Below are 23,375 nucleotides of genomic sequence, written 5' to 3'. Positions count from 1 at the left end.
CAATCCCAAACAGCCACAATGGCTGAAGTACAGCCAATCTGAAGTTAGGATCTAGCAGCTTCTTCGAGGTCTCCCACGTGGGTGCTGGGGCCCAAGGACTTGAGCTATCCTCCTCTGCTGTTCTCCCAGGCTATTAGCAGGGAGCTGGATCAAAGGGAGGACCTGGGACTTTAAATGGTACCCATATGCGATGCTGATATCACAGGTGGAGGCTTAGCTACTATCCCATGGCATCAGCCCTGGTTATTTGTTTTATGAACCATAATACCAAGTATTCCCTATTTTTCCCTAAAATGTCTCCTCCCACTGTTATTCATACTTCTGTACCTCTATTGGAAGACTAGTTAGTGGTTTGAAAAATAAGTCCTAAGCTTTTAGGCCTTAAAGGAAAACAGATGTCTGTTAAATATAAGGTGGTCATATCATTCAAGTTTTGGGGTATTTTTGAGGGTCACAAAGAGTGCTACTAATATTTATTTATTTATGCAAGAAAACTGTTGGAGATGTCGACAATCATGGATAAATCAAGACCTGGATCACTCACATTAAAATGGAAATGTGGACTAAAGGTGAAAAATAATGTATTTGTCCCAGGGCTTTAGTACAGAGATCAGGTATTTGGTAGGTACAAAAAGGAATGGTAGAGGTTTTGTGAAGAGTAACTTCACACATTTTTCCTGCCAATTGCACAAAATTTCTGGAATACTGTCAAAACTAATTAACCAGAATGAAACTGCAGGATACTGTTCCTTGCTGGAGAAACTCTTGTTATAGGAAAGACTAATTAACATAAACAAGATTCTGCCAAATAATTAGAAATACTTAGAATAGACTGCTTCTCAGTACCCCCCAGTAGTGTAGAAGTATTATTTGTACACAGTTACAACCCTAGGGGGCAGGGAGGGAGGGCAATGTGTGTGTTGGGGAGGGTGGCAGCACAATGGCTCAATTGTCTAATACTCCCCCTTTAAGTGCTACAATCTAATATAGGCACAGGTTCATGTTGTGGATGCTCTGGTTCTGATGTAGATCCCTGCTTATAGCCTAGGAAAGCAGTGGAGGATGGCTCAAAGCCTTGGGTCCCTGCATTCACATAGCAGACCTGGAAGAAGCTTCTGGCCCCTGACTTTGGATTGGCTTAGTTCTTGTTGTTGTGGCCATCTGCAAAGTGAACTAGCAGCTGGAAAATCTTTCTCCCTGTCTCTCGTTCTCTTTGTAAATCTGCCTTTCCCATAAAAACAAACAAATCCTTCAGGAAAAAAAAAAGAAATACCGTGTGAAAGGGTCTTATTGATTCATCAGAACAGTTTCCCTGAAGACGTCAAATAGGTCCATTTAAATTTAGTGAATCGCATTTGGGCACACACAGCTCTGAATCACGCCTTTCAATATATTATCTAACATATCACGTGCATAGTATGTGATATATATACAACTTGTAACTTAAATAATGAGCATCTATTGCATCATGTAATTAAACAGTATACGCAAAATGAAGCAATGGAATAAACTAATGAAAAAAAGTATGTAAAATTTTGTACACTGGCACCAAACATGATTTAGTTAGAAATTCACATTCTTTATTCTATTTTGAAGACAATAAGTGTTTTTTGCAAAAAAAGCATAACATCTTTTTTTAGTAGTACATGCTCAAACAACATGAACAAGCAACAGTAGAGATTTGTAAAATGTCATTTTAAATGTAAAATAGCACTGTGTGGTGATCATCATGACAGACATTGAGTGAACTCAGAGAAGTGCAGCCATCAGTGTCAGTTCAGGCCATCACTGCCAGCAGGAATGGTAGCACTGGCTGGTGGCATTGCAAATGTGCTTCCTGCTCTTAGGCTACACTTACTGCCAGTGAAGAGAGTTTCCGAAGAGGCTGTAAATGTTATTTAGGAATGATCAGAAGATCATTTAATTTAAAAAAAAATGACTTCCTGTGTGGTTCTGTTTGCTCTGGGAGAGGTCTTGAAAAGGTGAGCCACTCTGTCTTTGTTCCCACCATCTGCTTTTGACAAGCATACTCTGCTCACTTATTCGGTATACTCACAGGACTGTCACTGGACCTGCTAGAGAATTTCCCATCCCCACCCTCTCTATTTGTCTTCTTGGAGAAAACTCTTAAAGTCTGAGGGAAACAAGGGGACTGAATTAGGAAGTCACCTTAATGCAAACAGGGAAATCTGCCACCAACTGACAGAAGCAAATCTAGGAGAAGCACCTGTCAAGAAGGCTATACTTCCACAGGTCCAGGGAAGATTGGAAGGGATTCCTCTGTTGCCTATTGCTTCTCAGCTGGAGACCACAGTCACAATACCCTCCTCACAGACACAATTCATATTTACATGCTGACCTGGCCCACCAAATGTAGACATACAAGATATGCAGACGTATCAAAATTACTTACATTCAGAAAATGTCCCATCTATCACAGACACACAAAACAGATACATGCCTAGTGCTACTATGATATATAGGGGGTACAAACACTAGATAGAAGGCAAGGAGTTGGGGATGTTTTTGGCTGTGGTAGAAAGCAAGCAGGTAGGTGAGACAGAGTGCAATAATAGCAGCAGAGTTCTCAGGAGAGCAGCAATAGACTGGACTGCTGGATTTCCTTTGCTAAAGACAGAGGCCTCAATTGTTCTCTGAGCTGTGTGCTGGTGCACTCTTCAGAGGTAAGACTTAGATGATCAAAGTTTTCTTCAGAGAACTAGCCCTTCACTAATACCCATGTGTAAGATACTGTTAGAACTATTCTCCTTTCCGTTACTCTACGCAATCAGGCACCTGGCTCTGCTTCTCTGGGTTATTCTGTTCTTCCTGTTGTAAAGATATCTCTGAGTATCAAACATCTTCATAAAATGTGATTTCAACTGTTAATACAAAAATCCTTAAACCTGCACGATGCATTTGCATTTTTGGTAGTTTAGTATATAGTAGGACTCAGCGTTATGTGTACAGATACAAAGGCAATAATTTTAGCAGCAATAATTCGCCAGTCAATGTGAGTCAGCCTATGAGAGGACAAGGACTCCCTCCCCCCTCACCTGACAAAGGCACTTAGGATAGATATTTCTGATTTATGGCCTCATAAAATTCAACCATATAGTGTTTCCTCAACTTAAATTATGCCCCACAACATCTACCACACATACACACAATAAAACCACAACAAGGAAAAAAATCAAACTTTTGGAATAAATTATTATTAATACCTGCTCCCCAAACAGGAGTTAGAAAACTAAGTTGGTAACAGGTCTAGAGAATAAAAACACATGCGAACTTTTATGAACCATGAGAGAAGTCAAGCTGCTAAGACAGGCATGGTTGAACATCCACACACTGGAAGGGAGCTCTTAGAGTAGTGTTCACTTCTTCTAAAGCAGTTAGCTTACTGGAGATGTTCTCTCTTCTCAGGAGGAAAGAGGCAGAGTGGGAGTGATTAGGTGGTAACATTTCACATCCATGCACAATCAACAACAACTTTCAAAGGCTCTTTCAAAAGCCAGGACCCAAGGCCTTCATTGCATGGCACAAATGCTATGGGGCAGGAATTCTTGCACGTAGGTGGCGGCTGCCTTGGAGAGGTAGGTCATCGTGCCAAACCTGCCACTGGGTGCACTGTCATACAGAAGAGTACAGATGCCAGATGCGGGATCCTTTGCCAACATGATATCATCTGCGCCAAGGGTTTTCTGTTTGTATTTTTTAAGGGAAGGGGAGAATAAAGAGGAAAGGAAAAATTAGTGATCCCCCTAAGTTAACTCTTAATCAGTATAACTAAGAGCCTTCTCTCCAAACCAATTAATTAGTGCCTAGCTTGCCTAGCCAGAAAAGGGTCAGGATTACGCATGCAAGACTGAATATGAGTTTTCACACATATGATTTCACTAGATCTCTAAATCATGATAATTACTATCATGTTATTGCTTCATATTTTCCTCATTACAATATATTTTTGAAAGTAAATTATACAGTAATACTTAAATGAATTGTGTCTGTTCAGAGGCAAATGTTAACATAGATCATAACAGTAGGAAACATATAGCATAACAGTAGAATTTTGGCCTGACTCTATCTAGTACTACTGATTTCAGCTTGTATGTATTAATTCATCTGGTGTTTGAACCATGATTTCTTTCTAAGTCAACTTAATGCACAGACCATAACTTTTCTAAGGCTACAGTCTATGCCTGAGAGGGATCACATTTTTTTTTCCTGATACAGGCATTGACAGGAATACAGAATACTTAAAATCAGGACTGTTCAGGAAATTCTGGATACTTTTCTTTCACCTCACAGTAGGATTTAGAGATTTTCCTACTGACAACAGTGATGTCCTCCTTATGCATTCTTGCTCATTCTGGGCAAAATTTGGAATACTTTCTATCAATACTTGCATTTTTAATAGGATTAATTTATCAGAAGTTTTATTTTAAAATAAGACAAATGTAGAAATAGAAGTTTTCTATAGCTTTCATTAGGGAAGTAGCAAAAGTAAAAGTAAAACAACTCAAATATCTTTTTTTCCTTAATAGTCAGGATATGCTAACAAATAGTCTCTTATCAATTTCTCAGCACCATAAAAAGCATTGTGATCAGAAAACTGGAATATGTTATGAATGCCTCAAAGCTTTTCAGGGAAAATAGTAATATATAAGTTCCAGGCAACCTAAGCATCTAACACAAACCACAGAATATATGATAAAAGACAGAAGTCATCCTGCAGCCTACTTCACTGCATACATCTCATAGATCCTATAAAAGAGATCCAGAAAAGAGCTATGACAGAGGGACAGGAAAGTGACATAGGCTTTATGAAGGGTTCTGAAGTACAGGTTACTCTCAAACAATTTCCTTTGAGGGGAAAAACAGGTTTATCTACCTGTTCTTGAAGGAACAGGTCATTGGCGATATGCACTATTTTTTCCACAGCGATGATGCTTCCAATGCTATGAATTTCAATATCTGCCAGCATGGTGAGAACAAGGATGGCTTCAACCAGAAGCTGGCGGTACTCCGGCTGAGGCACACGATTCAGGACAGATTCCACGTGAACAGAGAATTTAATCTCTCCTGGAGTCATCTGTGAGACAGAAAATAGCATCCTGAGAGTCCATCATTCAGGAGGCGTTGCTCACCTGTTTTGAAAGGCAGTAAACAACACAACAGCCACAGGCAGTGCTTCAGCCCCCTTTAACTGAGTAAACTGGTTCAGTCTCTTTGAAAGACAATCTGGTAATGCAGAACAAGAGTTATAAAAGTGTCAGTGCCCTGTAATCCATAATCTTATTTCTGACAGTTCATTCTAAGGAAGTAATTCAAAGAAGGGGGGAACAAAACCCTCCTCTGTGTGCATTAGTCATACATGTAAAAACTAGAAATAACCTAAACATAGGAATGTTTATATAAATAACATCATAGCACAGCATAGGAACTTGATGAGGTTTTATGGAACCATTTAAAGAATAAAGGGAAAGGGAAAATTAATTAGAACTCAAATTTGTACATATGTGACTATTAGAATTACATAAAACACCTACGTACTATTAAAATAAAATAGATCTTAGGACCTGTGATGTCATTATAGGGTGAAGGGATGGAGGAATAATCACTGGTGAAGTTGTAATGAGTATGTGCTCTGAGCGGTGATGTGGACTTGGGATGCAAAGGGTCTACATTCTAATGCTGTCTTAGTCATTTACTAGTTCTTTGATTTTGAAAAGTCTCTAAAATTTCCCCCTTATTTTTACTTATTTGAAAAGCAGAGTTACATAAAGAGGGAGGGAAATGAGGAGAGAGGGAAAGAGAAAGAGAGAGAGAGAAAGAAAGAGAGAGATCTTTGATCTACCGCTTTACTCTCTAGATGGCCACAATGGCTGGAATTGGACAGGCTGAAGCTAAGAACCAAGAGGTGCATCCAGGTCTCCCCACAAGGGTGCAGGGACCAACTTCTGCTGCTTTCCTATGTACTTTGACAGTGAGCTGGATCAGAAATGAAGCAGCCAGAACTGGAACCTACACAAATGTGGGATGCCGGGGTCACAGGCATCTGTGCCACAATGGTGAACCCTCTATCTGTAGATTGAAGGAGACCATTCATTCTTTAGTTATCTCACACACTTGTGTTGAACATCAAAATAAATAATGAGAGAGCACTTTAAAGATTTTTAAAGGTGCTGTTTAGGTATGAGTGCATTATAAATTTTGTTAAAGTTCCAACCTTATTTAAAGACAAAGAGAAGACAAATAGGGAAGATGATGATTTGGACAAAAAGAACACTTTTTTTCCCCACAAAAAGAACAATATGAAGGCTTCTAATAATCAATATCTGTGGTTTGCAATAGTGTTTTCCAATGGTGGCGATGTATCAGAATTGTCCTATAGACTTTTTTTTTTCTTTAACCTACAGATCCTCAGGCCCCATCCCTGAAAAATTCTAATCCACTAAGTTGGCTAGGGGAGTCCAGGTTGTTCTAATGTACAGTGAGAGATGAGGGTCATTGCCTTAAGCTATAATGCTCTATAAGTACCCTAAGAAAGAGGTGGTAATGATAAGGATGGGGAAGGAACAGGAGAAGCCATTGATTCTCAGATTTCTATCCTTTCTGCCCTCTTGAACATTTACATAAGTCAGATGAATTTAATCGGTCATTAAAAGAAGCCATACTTGCATAATTAATGGGATACATAATTATTATATGGTATTTAGATTCAATTTAACAAATTCTTTCCTTTCTTCAAATGCATTTAATATTCAGTCGACTTGTAAAAGCATAGGTCTGTTACTTTGAAAAGTGATTGCTGAAATATTTTGGTCAGGTGAGCAATCAGTCACATAAATGTGAAGGACACAGATTCTTACCTCTCTAGTGGTTGAAGAGGGAAGAACAAAACCTTCCACAGAAAGTCCATGACACTGCAAGGCAGAAAAATATGTTGTCAACAAGGGTAGGCTAATAACTGGTGACCTGTAAAGCAGATAGGTATTTCTTTCTTTTTTAAAAAAGGTTTATTTATTTTATATGAAAAGCAGGACGACAGAAGGAAAGGGATAGGGAAATAGCTTTCATCTGTTCACTCCTCAAATGGCCACAACTGCTACGCCAGGTCAAAGTTAGGAGCTAGGAATTCAGTCTGGGCTTCCCACATGAGTGACAGGGACCCAAGTACTTGCTTTGTAGGTGTGTTAACAAGAAGGTAGGTCCAGTACTTCAACATGGGGTACAGACCTTACAAGCAGTGGTCATTGTATCCTATGGGTCTGATCTGGAGACCCATATTTCTAGTTATGCTTCACAGGGTATAGGTTGAGCAATCACAGGCCAGCTAGCTGTCAACAGACCATATGCTCTTGCCATAGGGACAATATCTTTAGCTGCCAAGATGCAAGGTTGGAGTATTGGAGACACAAAGTTCATTCTCTACTTGGGGGCGTGGAACAGGTAGGCCAGATCTACCTGCTGGCACTGACAACCTGGAAATATTCAGAGATACCTGGGAGGACATCATGTTGGATTCCAGTACGATCGTGCCTTCACAAAGATTTTAGGCTGCAAGAAATGCTCAAGGTGTATACTTTCAAACCTGTGCATTACCACAGTTTCTATTTAAGCAGTTAATTTCCCCCATACATACCTTTATACTCCTCTACTTTTTTCCATAGTGTTTATCACCTTTAAAAAACATTCTACATATTACCTATTTTATGTGTTTATTATTTATTGTTCGCTTCCTCCTGGTAAAATGCAAGTTCCGTGAAGGCAGAGACTATTGTATGTTTTGGTCTTTGCTGAATGAGAAATGAGTACAGTGCCTGGTGCACAGATGTTCAACAAATATTATGCAAATGAATGAAATTTTAAGGTTCCCATTTGCTATCAATGTAATCATTAAGAAGCATTCGAAAAAAAAACCAAGCATTCGGAGTTTATGACTTCTTAGATTCTAAGTAAATCAAACACTATGTTTAAACAATCACAGATAAGGAGTCCAATGCAATAGGTTTACTGACTCTACTAGACATTTTTCATTGCATAATACATACACCAAGTAACACTTGCACAGAAAAGTATTAATATTTAAATGTACATGCAAAATGACTAGTGTTACACTCTGAGAGGAATAGAACAAAAAAACCCAGAGGGTGTGTATTTTGCCTCTTAAATTAGGATGTCAAGTCTAGGTTTTGATTCTATCACAAAACATACAAACACCAATGGCTATAAAGGAAGCTAGCACTTTAGTACCCAATTCATTTGATTAGCAACAGATTTATCACAATGTTCCATTGTGTCTAACTATGGCCCAAAGTTGAGAAGTGGTGATTTAAAATATTTAATTCAATGAAAAGCCACTAAACAAAATCAACAACAGGAAGGAAAAAAATAAATTAAAAACACCATGAAGTTAAATAAATGCTACCAAATGACTAATGTATCACTGAAGAAATGAAACTCAAGGACCTTCTTGCAGACAATGATGCCACTCTATGATCTATGAGTCACTGAAGATTTTAATCAGAAGAAACTGCTTTGAAGAGATGAAACTAATGAAAACAAAAACATCAAGATCCATGAGATGTAGTTTCTGCTGATCTTTGTTGGTGAAATGTGTCTCCTGTAGGCAACAAATAGATGGGTTTTGTTTTTTAATCCAGTCTAATAATCTATGACGTTTGATTGATGAGTTTAAGCCATTTACATTCAGTGTTAATATGAATGTGTGGTAATTTGGTCCTGTCATGTTAGCAATGGATTGTTCATTGATTTGGTCTTCTGTTGTTATTTTACTGGGAGTAACTGTGTAATGGAGACTATCATATCTAGCAGCATGCTATTTGACTTCATGGCATAGTAAATTTCTATCTTTCTTCCTGTTATTGATTTTGTATTGTGGCTTTTCATTTAAACTGTGTAGTGGAGACTATCATATCCAGATGTGAGGATACAATGTAGTATGCATCTCTACTTCCAGACAGAGATGGACTCCCAATGAAACTGTTTACTATATCTTGACAATAGGATGCTGGACTCTCTGCCATTGTCCATTCCTGCAATGATGGACATATGACTGTGTATGAAGAACTATACTATAGTAATGATATAGGGGAACTCAGTGAGGGGGGAGGGAATTGGGGAGGGGATAAGGGAAATCCCAGGGCCTGTGGAACTGTATCATAAAATGATAATTCTAAAAATATGTAAAATTTTAAAAAAATGTTAGTACCAAAAAAATTATTCAAGGGAAAAAAATAAAATATCTAATTTAGAAACAGCACTACAGCAAAAACAGTGGAAAGAGACTAAACTGCTAATAATGCCAAAGTGACAAATCATTTGTTCCATTTTGTTTTCTTCTAGTTTTTAATGCAGTATATGACACACAATTTCATCATCTATTTACTGAGGACTTCAGAAGGAAAAACAGACATTTACAATGAGTTATATTTACCTTCTGTAAAACTTTCCACACTTTCTGATAAAATCCAATTGGGACTCTATTTAGTGCTCCATCCAGCCTTCTTCGGCGTTGCCATTGACCTTGACGACTATCTTTAGATGTCTGCTGATCAGGTAGACTAGGAAGAGATCCACTACTTGTAGCCATGGAGGTTCCAGGTGACTTGGGAGAAGTATGGAGAAAAGAATGTAAATCTTTGTTTGTCTAATGAAGTATTATAGCACAGTGAACAATAAACACACTACACGTTATACAATACATATCAAGTGAAACAGTCAAGACAGAAAGCTTGCAAGAAGGGCAGCAGACTGAAGTATATTGGTAGTATTGCAAACTGGTATAAACTTTTCAGAAGGTAATTCACTGATACCTTTCACTATTTGACTATATCTGCTAAAATTCTACATGGTCTTTGGCTTAGTTTACTGCTCTCATAGGTGGCAAAACATTACCATAAATAAATTTAAAAGAACTGAAACCATACAAAGTATATCTTTAACCACAGCATAATTAAATCAGAAATAAGTAACAGAAGGAAAGTTAAAACCACTCATATGGGGAAATTAAATATACTCTTAAATAACTAATGCATTGGAGAAAAAAATTAAAAATACTGACATTAATGAAAATGAAAATGCAACATATCAAAACTTATAGAATACAGCTACAAAGAGAAATTTGTTATAAATTTCAGTATTGGGCATGGCATTGTGGTAGAGGGGGTTAATCCTATGTAGGGTTCAAGACCAGACCGTTGGTTCACCTCTGATCCAGCTCCCTGCTAATGCATCTGGAAAAATAGTAGAAGATTGCCCAAGAATTTGGAATTTTGTCAAACATGGCTCCTGGCTTTTGCCTGACTCAGCCTCAGCCATTATGAACACGTGGGGAGTGAACTAGCAGATGGACAAATTTTTCTCTCTGCAACTCTCTCTCCAATGTTTTGCCTTTAAAATAAATAAGTCTTGGGCCTGGCACTGTAGCCTAGTGGCTAAGGTACTCGCTTGCATGTGCAAGCATCCCATATGGGCGCCGTTTTGTGTCCTGGCTGCTCCACTTCCTATCCAGCTCCCTGCTTGTGGCCTGGGAAAGCAGTAGAGGATGGCCTAAAGCCTTGGGATTCTGCATCCATGTGAAGACCTGGAAGAAGCTCCTGGCTTCTGGCTTTGGCTCAGCCCGAGCCCTGGCCATGGCCATTTGGGGAGTGAATAAGGAGATGGAGGATCTTTCTCTCTGTGTCTCTCTCTCTCTCTAAATCTGCCTTTCCAATAAAAAATAAACCTTTATTTTATGATAATGAAAAAAAAACAAATGGAGGGAAATAATAAAGATTGGAGTAGAAATAGAGAACAAAAAAAAAATAGTGCAGAAAATCAATTAAACCAAAACATTTTTTTTTGAAAATCTGAAGAAAACGGGAAAGTATAACAATAAACAGAAAAAAATTAGGCACATCAATTCCAATCTTACAGATATAACAAGGAATATAAGGATATACTATCAAGCAATCATGTGCTAACAAATTATGTAACCTAGATAAAATGGACACATTCCCAGAAAGACACAAACTATCCAATATGATTAAAAAGGAAACAGAATCTGAGTAGACTTATAACAATCAAAATTATTGAATTAGTAGCAATTTTTCTACAAAGAAAAATCTAGGTACAGATGATCTTGCTAGTTAATTATACAAAATATTTGAAGATGAATTAACACTGATTCTGGTTCTGACAAATTCTCAGTACCCTCCCCCATTCCCCCATCCCCCCCAAAATAGAGAAAGGAACACTTTTTAAAAATGTTCTTGATACTAAAACAGACAAAAGCATCTCAGGGAAATCCAATAAACTGAATTCAGTGACAAAAAGGATTATACAACATGATGAAGTGGGGTTTATTCAAGTTATTTTGATTTCTGAATATGAATTTTATATGTAATAGCAATATAATAGAATCCACATCATCTTAACAGATGCAGAAAAAAACCTGATTTTAACTAAATGCAACATGTCTTCTGGATTTAAAAACAAAACAAAACAAAAACCCAACTGAAGAAATTAGGAATAGAAAGGAATTATGCCAATATAATTAAATGTTAGACATTTTTCCTCTGTGAACTCACAGTTATAAAAACAAGTAGCCAGAGCCTGATGCTTCCTCTCCTAGTATCAGAACATGAGAAGGATACCTGATCTCACTACTTCAATATAACTTTTTTTTTTTAATTGGAAAGTCAGAGATACAGAGAAAAATATCTTCTATCTGCTGGTTTACTCCCTAAGCGGCTGCAATGGCTGGGGCTAAGCTGATCCAAAGCCCGAAGCCAGGAACTTCTTCCGGGTTCCCATGCAGGTGCAGGGTCCCAAGATCTTGGGTCATTCTCTATTGCTTTCGCAGGACACTGGCAGGGAGCTGGATGGGAAGTGGAGCAGCTGGGATTAGAACCAGTGCCCATATGGGATCCTGGCGCTTGCAAGGCAAGGGCTTTAGCCACTAGGCTACTACACCTGACCCTACTTCAATATAACTTTATACTGGAGAGTCTAACTAAGGCAATTAAAGCAAGAAAAGATATCCAGATGGAAAAGGAAAAAAGTAAGGCTATATCTGAAGATGACATGATCTTGTATACAGAAAATCTATGGAATCCACTAAAACTCATAAGTGAATAAAGTTACAAAATACAGGACCAGTAACAACCAAATTATATTTCAATAGACATTTCACCAAAGATGGTATTCACATGGCCAACAGATATATACTTATATGTAATGGAGTAGCATTCAGTCTTAAAAATAGAAAAAAAAATCATAGAGTAGGTACTATGGTAAAGTCATTGGCTGTGGTACTGGTGTCCCATATGGTGTTCAATTTGAGTTCCAGGTTCCCCACTTCCAATCCTGCTCCCTGCTTATGTTCTTGGAAGCCATACAGGAGATGGCTTATATGCTTGGGCCCCTGAACCCATGTGGCAGACAAAAGCTTCCTAGCTCTGGATCAGCCCAACTCCAGGCATTGTGGCCATTTGGGGAGTGAACCAATGGATAGATGATCACTCTCCCTGCATCCCTCTCTCGCTAATTCTGTCCTGCATATAAATAAATAAATTTGGGCCTGATGTGATGGTTCAGTGGCTAAATCTTTGATTTGCAAGTGCTTGGAACCCATGTGGGTGTTGGTTCATGTTCCACCACTCCATTTCCCATCCAGCTCCCTGCTTGTAGCCTGAGAAGACAGTGGAGGACAGCCCAAAGCTGTGGGACCATGCACCCATGTAGGAGACCTTGAGGAGGCTCCAGGCTCCTAGCTTTGGACTGGATCAACTCTGGCTGTTGCAATTACCTGGGGAGTGAGCCAGTGGATGGAAGATCTTTCTGTCTCTCCCTCTCTCCGTGAATCTGATCTGCTATTCCAATAAAAATAAACAAATCTTTAAAAATAAGTAAATGTAATTTTTTAAAAAACAGAAAGAAATAATATAATTAGGTCCTGATGCCTGGCTGGCCCAGTCCCAGCCAGCATGGTAATTTTGGAAGTGAACCGGTGGATGAAATCTCTCTCTCTCTCTGTTCTTAAAAAAAAAAAAAAGAAAGAAAAGAAACCTAAATGCAAACAAATACCACCGCCACCACCAACAACAAAAACAAAAAAAGAAAGAAATGGGTAAAGCATCTGAATAGCTGTTTTTTCCCCAAAAGAATAAATACAAATGGCCAACAATCATAAAAAAATTGCTAAGGATCACTAACTATCAAGAAAACACAAAGTGAAACCATAATAAGATAGCAATCATCTCACTCCAGTTAGACCAGCTACTCCACTGCTGATGGGACTGCAGGCTTGAACAGCCTCTGTGGAAATCAGTATGGAGAACACTCAAACAACTGAAAATTTGCATACTATATGATCCAGCAATAGCACTCCTAGGAATATATCCAAAACACCTGGTACACAAGAAACCAACATGCATCCCTATGTTCATACCAACACAATCAATAATTGCAAAAACATGGAAGCAACCGAAATGCCCATCAACAAAAGACTGGATAAGAAAGCTATGGTTCATTTACTCCATGGAATACTACTCAGCTATTAAAAAACAAAACAAAACAAAACAAAACGCAGTTCTTTGTGGCCAAACAGGCCCAACTGGAAACCATCATGCTAAGGGAAATGAGCCAACCCCAAAAGGTTAGATACCACATGTTTGCCTTAATTTAAGATGAAATGATGTCAATCTGAAAAACAGTACCTGTAAACTGTAATATTATTCCAACCCCAAACAGCCTGTATTTCATGCAATAAGATATTGTGATGTAACCAATGAACGTACAATCAATGTGAGTCAGACTGCTTATGATCTACATAAAAGAATTGTAAAGCCTAATATACTTTTAAGACCCTAAGCTACTCGGAAAGAGTGTGGGAGAGCGGAGAAATCTTACATCACCCTAGTAGGTGTGAGGAAGATGGGAAGTATAACCTATCAGGATCATAACTGGTAACTCATAGACAGCAGACTTGAGTCAGCATTAGACAATAGCAAAACTACAAAGACATGTGGGGGGAATCAGGAGCAATCCTAACAATCTCTTAACAGGAGGTCATATGCACAGAGCAGGGGGGGACCCCAGAGTGGAGCAGGGGGACAGGAGGAGGCTTGTATCCCAGCTCTGAAGACTCCCAGAACTCACCAAGGACTATCAGTACGGGCACCAGACTATCAGTACAGGCACCAAGGACTACATCCCAACTGCCAAGGAGACAACAGGGATCTGGAGTGCTTTCGGAGGCCGAGAACTCTGAGGTCACCCACTCCTGTTTGTATCTACCACATGGATGGAAGAAGTCCAAATCCTTCCTTGCAGCCAGGAGCCCTGAGTGGTCCGCAGAAACAGAACAGTAAACTTCCTTCGGGACTAAGGAGAGGAGCTTTCTCTGGTCCTTACTTAGTTCCAACTTTGGATCCCCACTGTCTCTTGTAATGACCATCAGGGTCGCTCAGGAGCCCCCCCCCAAACAAATAAACAAACAACAAACAAATTAGAATAGACAGACAGAGAACAACAAGGAAAGCTTAGAACCAGACAGGAAACAGTCAACGTGGATCCACATATACCTTACTAGGTAGGACACAAAGATTAGTTACTCCTAAGGAAGTAAATGCGTCTAAGGAAGAATGGTTAAAAAAACTGTGGTACATCTACTCAATGGAATATTATTCAGCTGTCAAGAAGAACGATATTATTCTATTTAAAACCAGGTGGTCCCAACTAGAAACCATTCTGCTCAGCGAAATGAGTCAATCACAAAAGAATAAATACCATATATTCTCTCTCATATAAGGAAGCCAACATGGAAAGGGTAACTCCAATAGTCCATTGAGCGTCTGTTGGCTGTTTTGGCTATGTCTCAGATGTTTTGATGTTTTTATGTCGGTTTGCTTGCTTCCAAATAATTTCTTTTCTCTAGTGGAGTTCATCAAGTACCCATGGAGTATGCAATGGCAACATAGTTCCTAAGAGACTTCTGTGTTTCCTTTTAGTTAAGTATGTGCTGCCTACTCAGTGGCACATTACTCAATCAAGGTGCTACAATTTGTTGTTGACATTGTTGCTGTTGTTATTTATGCTGTGATTGATGTGGCTGTTATGAAATGATGTCAATCCGAAAAATAGTTAAAAAAAATGTTCTAGTTATGAGAAAAAAAATGTCTTTGGTATTTTGAGATTGCAATAAGCTTATAAATTGCTTTAAGTATGATGGGTATTTTGATGATATTAATACTTTCAATATATAGGAATTTGATTTTAACAGATAATTTTGTACTATGAATGTTTACTGTTAGTATCAGGTGTGAAATACGGCTTTTTGTTATTGTTATACTTTTGTTTTCAAAAGATTAATTTTTCTGGCTGAAAGTATTAATTATTTTAGAGGTAATCTGTGACTACTTTGCCATGTGTGTGTTTTTCCTTTCTTCCTGCGTGTTCCATGAGGAAGATATTCTGACTTTGTAGATGAAACATGCTTATGCTTTATTGTACAAGAAGTCTTATGTTTTTAAAGCAAATAAAGGTGTTTTTTTTAAAAAAAAAATTAGTTACTCCTCACTAGGGTATTGAAGATTTCTCTGCACACCCCTCCTGAAAACTGTTCTGCACCTCAACTGTTTACATATGTCTTGTTAGAGTTATAACCCAGTTTAGACTATTCTAAATGCTGCCAAGTTCAGCAAAATTATGCTTCAACACAATAAACTGCTAAATACTAAAATGAAAATAGACACGAGACAGCTGAATAGTACCCTATAGCCATTTTAAGGTGTATAGCAGCTGGTTCTGTGTATAAACTATAATTGAAATGTTAATGAAGTAGTCACAGGATGTGGTTAAGAACTTCCATTTCTTAACATATTGGTTACTCAATACCATGTCAATTAATTCTATAATGTTGTAAATTGTTGTTGATGTTGTGCTGGGGCTTCTAATTGATCGGGATGATATTCTGCCGGCTCTACCTTCAGACCAGAGACCAGAGATGTTCTCCCCAAGAAACCGTTGAATTTATCTGGACAATAAGATGCTGGACTCTATGCTTGATATAGGTATGCAAAGAAAGAATCTTGACTTAATTTGAACTGCAATACTGCAACAAGGTGGAGGAATCCACCGTGGGGGGGAGGGCAGAGCCTGTGAAACTGAGTCACATAATGTAATGTAATTAATAAATAAATGTATATATATACATATATATATAAATCTGGAGACAATGTGGAGAATAGGGAACCTTTATATGTAGCTGCAGGAAATGTAAATTATCATAGCAATTATGAAGAACAGTATGGACATTCCTTACGAACTAAAAACAGATCTATCACAATGACTTATTTCTCACTTTTCGGTATATATCTAAAGGGAGGAAAATCAGTATGTGAAATAGATGTCTGCACTCCCGTGTTCATTGTAGAACTAACTAATCACAATAGTCAAGATATGAAATTAATGTAGTTGTTTAGTCAAGATAGGAAATTAATGTAGTGAATGAATGGATAAATAAAATGTGAGACACATATATGTATAAAGGATGCTATTTCAGTATGTTAAGTGAAATAAGCCAGACACTGAAAAGACTATGTGTTCTCTTGCATGTGTGGACGTTTAGTCTGAAGTTAAGACAGTGATTACTGCAGGCTGGGATTGTGGGAGAAGGAAGTTGGGAAAACATGGTCAATTAGAAGAAGTAACAGAAGCAGTCATAAACTAGAAGAAGCTAAGTAAGACACAAGCAGTAAGTTCTAATATTCTACAGTACAGTAGGGTGGTTGTAATCCAAAATAAGATATTATATATAGCATCAAGAACTAGAATAGAGAAGCTGCAAGTCTATAAACACAAGGAAAACGTGAAGCAAGGAAAAAATTGCCTTCACTTGATCAGTTTTGTGTTACTCCCACAACCAACTGTAAATTATTACATGTCTGTTTTATTAATAAAGAAGAAAACAGTTAAGTTGGACCATCAACCTCATACTACACACAAAAATTGAACCCAAATAGATCACTCTTCAGGACTGCTAATGTTGAAAGGTCCTGCTTACAAGGTTGACTCATGATTGACATCTGGAAACCTGGATTGAATGAGGGTTTCTAGTAAATCCTAACTGTAAGTGCAACTATATGCTGAGATCTAGGAGTTCTCTTAGTGAATCACTGAACATAGGAGTGGCCTTGGAGACAACACCAATGTAATCACAACTATAGACTTAAAGAGCTAAAAGAACTTAAAGAACTACCTATAGATTTCTTTTTTTTTTTACAACCGGGTTCTATACATCTTTTTTTATAATATATATATTTTTATTGCATTTCATTTTATAACAACGTTTCATAGGCTCTGATGTTCCCCCATCCCTGCTCCATGCCCTCCCCCCATGGTGGATTGCTCCACCTTGTTGCAGTATTATAGTTCAAATCCAGTCTTGTTTCTTTCAGTACAAGCATGTGCCATGCATAAAGTCCAGTATCTTATTGCCCAGCTGAATTCAACAGTTTCTTGGGGAGACCAACTCTGGTCTGAAGACATAGCTGGCAGAACATCGTTCCGACCAATTAAAAGACATATCATAACATCAACAACAGTTTCCAACATTACGGGGTTATTTAACATCGTATTGAGTGACTGATATGTTAGACACTGCGAGTTCTTAACCACATCCTGTGACTACTTCATTAACATTTCAATTATAGTTTGTATATAACTGGCTTCTATCTATTTTAAATTGGCTATAGGATACTATTCAGCTGTCTCGTGTCTATTTTCATTTTAGTATTTAGCAGTTTATTGTGTTGAAGCCTCTCCCCAAATGTCTGCAACAAACAGGGTGGGGCCAGGCTGAACCCAGGAGACCAGAACTCAATCCTGCTCTCCCACATGAGTAGCAGGGGCCCAAGTTGCTGCTTCCCAGGGTGCACATTAACGAGAAGCTGGGTTGGAAGCAAGGATATGGGCCTTAAACCAGGCTATCCAAATAGGATGTGAGCATCACAAATGGCATTTTAACTATTGTGTCAAATGCTTGCTTCTGTTTTAGATATGAAACCAAAAACATGAGCAACAAATCAAAAAAGACAGAAATTGAAACCTTCACACATTGCTGTAGGAATGCAAAATGACATCTCTAGAAACCTTTCGCAGTTTTTCAGAATACTAAACATAGTTCCTAGCATATGAGTGAGCATTTCTACCCCTAGGTACATATCCAAGGGAAATCAAAGTCTATATCCTTACAGAAAGCTATACATAAAGGTTTATATCAAGATAAGATCCAAAAAAGTGAAAAAATAAAACTCAGATGCCTATCAATTGATGAATGGATAAATAAAACATGTATCAATGTAAGGGACTACTATTCAGCAATACAAAGCATGAAGTTTTGATTCACGAACACTGAAAATTTACACCAAGTAAAGAAATACAATGGAGAAAATATAGAGTCAAAAAAAACCCCCCATAAAATAGAAAAAAGAAAAATATTTTCTGGGGCTTGTACTGTGGCTCAATAGGCTAATCCTGCATCCTGTGGTGCCAGCATCCCATACGGGCACTGGTTCATATCTCTGCTGCTTCACTTCTGATCCACCTTTCTGCTTATGGCTTGGGAAAGGAGCAGAGGATGGTCTGAGTCTTTGGGACCCTGCATCCACTTGGGAGACCCAGCAGAGGTGTCTGGCTCATGGCTTTCGATGAGCTCAACTCTGGCCGTTGTGCCTTTTGGGGAGTGAACCACAGAATAGAAGACCTTCTCTAACTCTCCTTTCTAATGTAGATCTGCTTTTCAAATAAAAATAAATACATTTTTCAAAAAAAAAAGGAAGAGGAAATATTCTCTAAGAAAAAAAGCTTTTCCAAGTTCAATTTGGGATGTTACCAGTCTAAATCACCAGCTATTGCTATGCAAAAGAAGAATGTACTCCCAAATATTTCTATTGGTAAGTGATTATCATAATGATCAGTCAAGTAGATGAGTTGCTATGTAATCCATTTCCATTGTTGTTCTCTACCATCAAGAATGTAGGCTGTTCAGTTTGGGGTCAAACTCAAAAGGGTGTATGTCTGATATTGTATCATCAAGACTTTTGCTAAATAAAATATTAATAGTTTTGAGTTTGTAGGTTAAATTTTCTTCTGTGTGCTGTTATCCTACTAACATGGATCTGACATAGTTCAACAAGCTTTATTAATTCATTACAGGGTATATAATTATGGTTAATGAAAACACCAATGTTGTCTTCAAAAATTTTTGTATTTTTTGTTTGGTTGTCATTCGTCCTAGATTTCTTCAAGAGATCTGAAATCATAGGCCATTATGAATCACTGATTCAAATAGAAGAAATGTACTTAAAGAACAGTATTCCTAAACTAAAAGCTTGATGAGGGCACAGAACATACCTGTTTTATTCACTGTTGTAGCTATAGCACCTGGCATAACACTGGCACTCAAATGATAATTACTAAATGAATCAATAATCTTAACAGAATTATTTAAAGAGGTAACCAAAACACAGCTTGCTAGGTATCACCTGCAGTACTTCTGATCTGCATTTGAAGTTTCTAGGTGATACTTACACTGTCTAGCACAATGTCTGGTGCATTGCAGGAATATAGTAAATTCTATCAGTTGAAGGAATGAATGAATAAACACATACTTAACAACTGTTCCTTAAACTAAGTTTTGTTGTTCTGAAATGGAAAAGAAGATGGAGTAGAACTCCCTTTCCTGCCTTACTAGAAAAGAAATGGAAATATTTCACCCCCACACTGAAGTTGCTTTATAGCTGTTTTAGTTCTTGATTTTTTTATTCAACCAATGTATGTCTTGATTTATATAACAGCATATTTAGAGCACTTGTGAATGGCATTAATAAAAGATAGCAGCAGTTACCAGAAAGGATGGTGACATCAAATCTACTCCCAGTGGATGACCACCATTGGGCTATGGAAAAAAAAAAAAAAAAACAAAATTTTAAAGGGATAAGGCAAAGAAATAATTACTTATATTTTAAAAAGTTATAAGTAGAGCAAAAGTACAGACTAAGCAACCAGCCAGCAGGATTATCAGTAAAAAGCTGATGAAACAGCCTTCCTGTAACAGGAGCTGGGAAACCTTTTTTTTTAAAAAAAATTTTTTTTTCTGTCAAGGGCCATTTGGATATTTATAACATCATTTGAAGGCAAAAAAAAAAAATCAACCAACTATAAAATTTTGATTCCCACCTGCAGTTGCTTTGGCAGCACTAGATCAAATGATTTCATAGGTTTTATATGGCCCATGGACTAGACTTCCCCATCCCTACTAAAAGACACGATAAAGGATTAACTTTAGAAAATAATCTTAATTTCTCCCCCATATCAGAAAAGAGGGCATTGGTGAGGGGTGGAAAAGAAATTAGCGCAACATAAAATATCAGCATGCAAGTAGCAATGAAAATTAATACTGAGAAGAAAGTAATGAAAATTTAGGGCTCTTAATTCTCTAAATTATAGCCCCTTAAAGACTTCCCCTGAAGACCTGCAAGTAGTGAATGTGTAGAAAAAACTTAAATGATATAATTGAGCAGGTCAAATCTTAATATCATATTAATCTAGCTTGGGACATAAACTTTCAGTTTTAAATATATAATGAACTTGTAAGTAACACTATATGACTATAAACAACTACAAAAAGTTTAATCACTCTAGATCTAAAAAAAGGATTGCATACCATTTAGTATTTTTTTCAATACTAAATGTAATTCTTTTACCTTTAAAATTGGAAAATGTTCAGATTATTCAATTTATCTGGGAATAATTGGAAAGGGAACACTTATTTTTCAACTCAAGGTCCTTTCTTATTCCATTCTGTTCTTGCCCTTGCTCAAATACAGGTGCTGTAAAAAGGTGCACCCAAATGAAGTTTACTCCAAATTAAACTTTACGCATTGACTCATTCTTTGCCTAAATAATTTCTGATTACTCTAAAAAAACAAAGCCTCCAGTTCACATTCTTCTTATAGATGTATTTTAATATCACAAGCTGTCAATATTCTAGAAGCAAGGGAAGTAATCTTAAGCTTTTTATTTGAGATCTTTCAGTGACCAAATTAGTACCTTTTCAACTTTAGAGACATTGAAATTATATTATTTTCCAGAATTTTAAAGGAAGCTAGGGAAACTTTTTTTTTTAATGTGTATGTAGTGCAACAACTCATGAAGTCTTCTCTACAAGGAAAAGTATGAGAGGGCAATATGTTGGTTGGTGAATTCCAACAACTGTCAGACTGAAGTAAATGCTTTTCTATGTGTCTACAATGGCTTTTCATAATGGTGACACTAATAGTTAAATTGAGGAAAAATATCTGAACATAGATTTACAGATTTCCTTTTTTCTAGTACTTATTCTTAAAACTTAGAAGTCTAGGTTTAGTTTTATAGGGAGAATTAATAACAAAATTACACATCAGTTCTAAAAAAGGAATACGTATATACATACATCTATATACACACATATATGTTTTGCTAACAGATGCAAGTTATCTTCTTCCTAAAATTAGCAAAGTAGCTTGGTCCAGAAAGAGGAAAGTGATAAGATGACTGTTACAACTGAGATTCAAACAAGCTGTTGCATTGTATGTTATCTTATTTGTAAAAAGGCTAAGAGCTCATGCATGCTACATAGAATTAAAGGCAAGTTAAACTATGTCCAAGGATCCCTAGCTATTTCACCTGACTCTCAGTTGAGACAGACAGTCTACGAAAATCCACCTGAAAAATAAATGCCTCAAATTAAACTCAAATGAAACAAATTAAGTGATTTCAACAAAGACTCAATCTAAAAAGAATATTCTCAAATATGACAATATTCCAACTAACTCACAAAATAGTATCTTACCTGCTTTATCTCACTTTTTAATTGCATGATCCCAGTTCGTTCCGTTTTGGTTGCTCCAACAGCACCAATCTCATGAATGGAAATTGCAGGACTGACATTTGAGTCAGTGGGACGAACTATGTAGTATGAGGGATTGAAGACATAGTGGACAATTCAAGTTATTCTCTACCATGTTATGGGACTAAGATACATTTGTATTTTAATTTTTAACTAAATTTTAAAAATCTGCTAGTAAGACCTCACCAAAGCGTAGTCCATTTACCTACCAGCAGTATCATTGTCAAAAGAAGCTTGTTAGTAGAATCTGAGATCCCAACCCAAACCTACTGTATCAGAACCTGCATTTTAGTTCAATCTCCAGATCCAGCATCACTGCTTTCTAACCTTTTAATTTTTTCCTTGTCACTCTAGGATCTGGCATCTATCCATTTGATGGCACACATCTCATTATGCTAATTATGAAAGCTGAGAATGAGAAATAAGATCTTTTCATGCGCTCTGTTGTTTTAGAGACACAACAGCAAATAACACTGACAAAATCACGAGACAGAGAAATTTTGGAGATGGGACCCACATCTAAACACAAAATTCCTTGTTTTATATACACTGCTTGAAGGTAATTTTATACATTATTTTTAGTTCACTTAAATTTTTACATTGATTTGTCATAAGAGATCAGATGCATGTCAATGCTCACAATTTTGGATTTTGGAGCATATCAGATTAGGGATGCTAAATCTGTACATTTTTTAAGAAAAAAGATGAGACATATAGTGTTTTTCAAATCTTGCTCCAGAAGATACTTTGCATTTGATTGGTGTATCCAGTGGATTTCTACTGATTTGAGATAAGATTCCTCTTACTGAAAAAAAAAAATTTAAAGAGCAATGAGGTGGGCTCCAAGATGGGGCGTCTTGCTCGGATCCTGACTCCAGCCACCATGTGCACGTGGTGAGCTGTCCCCGGGCCTGCCTGGGTTTGGGGGCTGCTTCCTTTGGGGTGAGTACACCGAGGGGGGAAGTCTCCGTGACTGGGTAGGTCTGGGGCCCACCCACCACCCTCATTGGGCAGTGAATGGGATTGGAGAGGGGCGCGACCTTGGGCCTGGGGATTTAAACTCCCAGCAGTTGGGAGGCTGTTGGTGGGCTCCAGGATGGGGCGTCCTGCTTGGATCCCGACTCCAGCCACCATGTGCACATGGTGAGCTATCCCCGGGCACCCAGTGCGCCATTTGGCACCAGTCTCTGCCTGCTGGCCGCCCGGCCGGGGAGCTCTGTGGTATTGGTTGTCTGAATCGCTGCTTAGGTAGCTCCGGGTTGATCCCACTGTGCTTCTGGGATCTGAGTCAATCCTAAAGATTCCCAATGGCAGTAACTCATCCTTTGAAGAACTTGTAATCACTGAACAATGCTGAGCAGTGAACACCAGTTCATGCAAAAGCTAAGGCTTGGGGCTTGTCCAGCAGGATATC

General features: G+C 37.8%; 1 protein-coding gene across 5 annotated transcripts in view; it reads right to left on the bottom strand.

Moving 5' to 3' along the window:
• Positions 1 to 3,129: 3,129 nt before the first annotated feature.
• The window catches only part of PHKA1 (phosphorylase kinase regulatory subunit alpha 1), a 120,382-nt gene continuing 100,136 nt past the window's right edge, over positions 3,130 to 23,375 (bottom strand). For 3 of the 5 annotated variants that reach the window (XM_058658340.1, XM_058658342.1, XM_058658343.1), the window contains 7 exons: positions 21,905 to 22,020; positions 21,739 to 21,777; positions 19,919 to 19,969; positions 9,464 to 9,634; positions 6,876 to 6,929; positions 4,895 to 5,095; positions 3,433 to 3,704 (listed from right to left, as the gene is read on the bottom strand). In XM_058658340.1, coding sequence (XP_058514323.1) covers positions 3,531 to 3,704; positions 4,895 to 5,095; positions 6,876 to 6,929; positions 9,464 to 9,634; positions 19,919 to 19,969; positions 21,739 to 21,777; positions 21,905 to 22,020 — 806 coding nt within the window. In that variant the 3' untranslated portion in view covers positions 3,433 to 3,530. Of the gene's footprint in view, positions 3,705 to 4,894; positions 5,096 to 6,875; positions 6,930 to 9,463; positions 9,635 to 19,918; positions 19,970 to 21,738; positions 21,778 to 21,904; positions 22,021 to 23,375 lie in introns of all 5 variants that reach the window. The other 2 variants (XM_004592796.4, XM_058658341.1) reach the window with 2 other exon arrangements.

The sequence above is a fragment of the Ochotona princeps genome, chromosome X (assembly GCF_030435755.1).
Source record: "Ochotona princeps isolate mOchPri1 chromosome X, mOchPri1.hap1, whole genome shotgun sequence".
Classification (NCBI taxonomy): domain Eukaryota; kingdom Metazoa; phylum Chordata; class Mammalia; order Lagomorpha; family Ochotonidae; genus Ochotona; species Ochotona princeps.
Note: the sequence above shows the minus strand (reverse complement) of the source record. Positions and strands in the feature narration are given on the sequence as shown.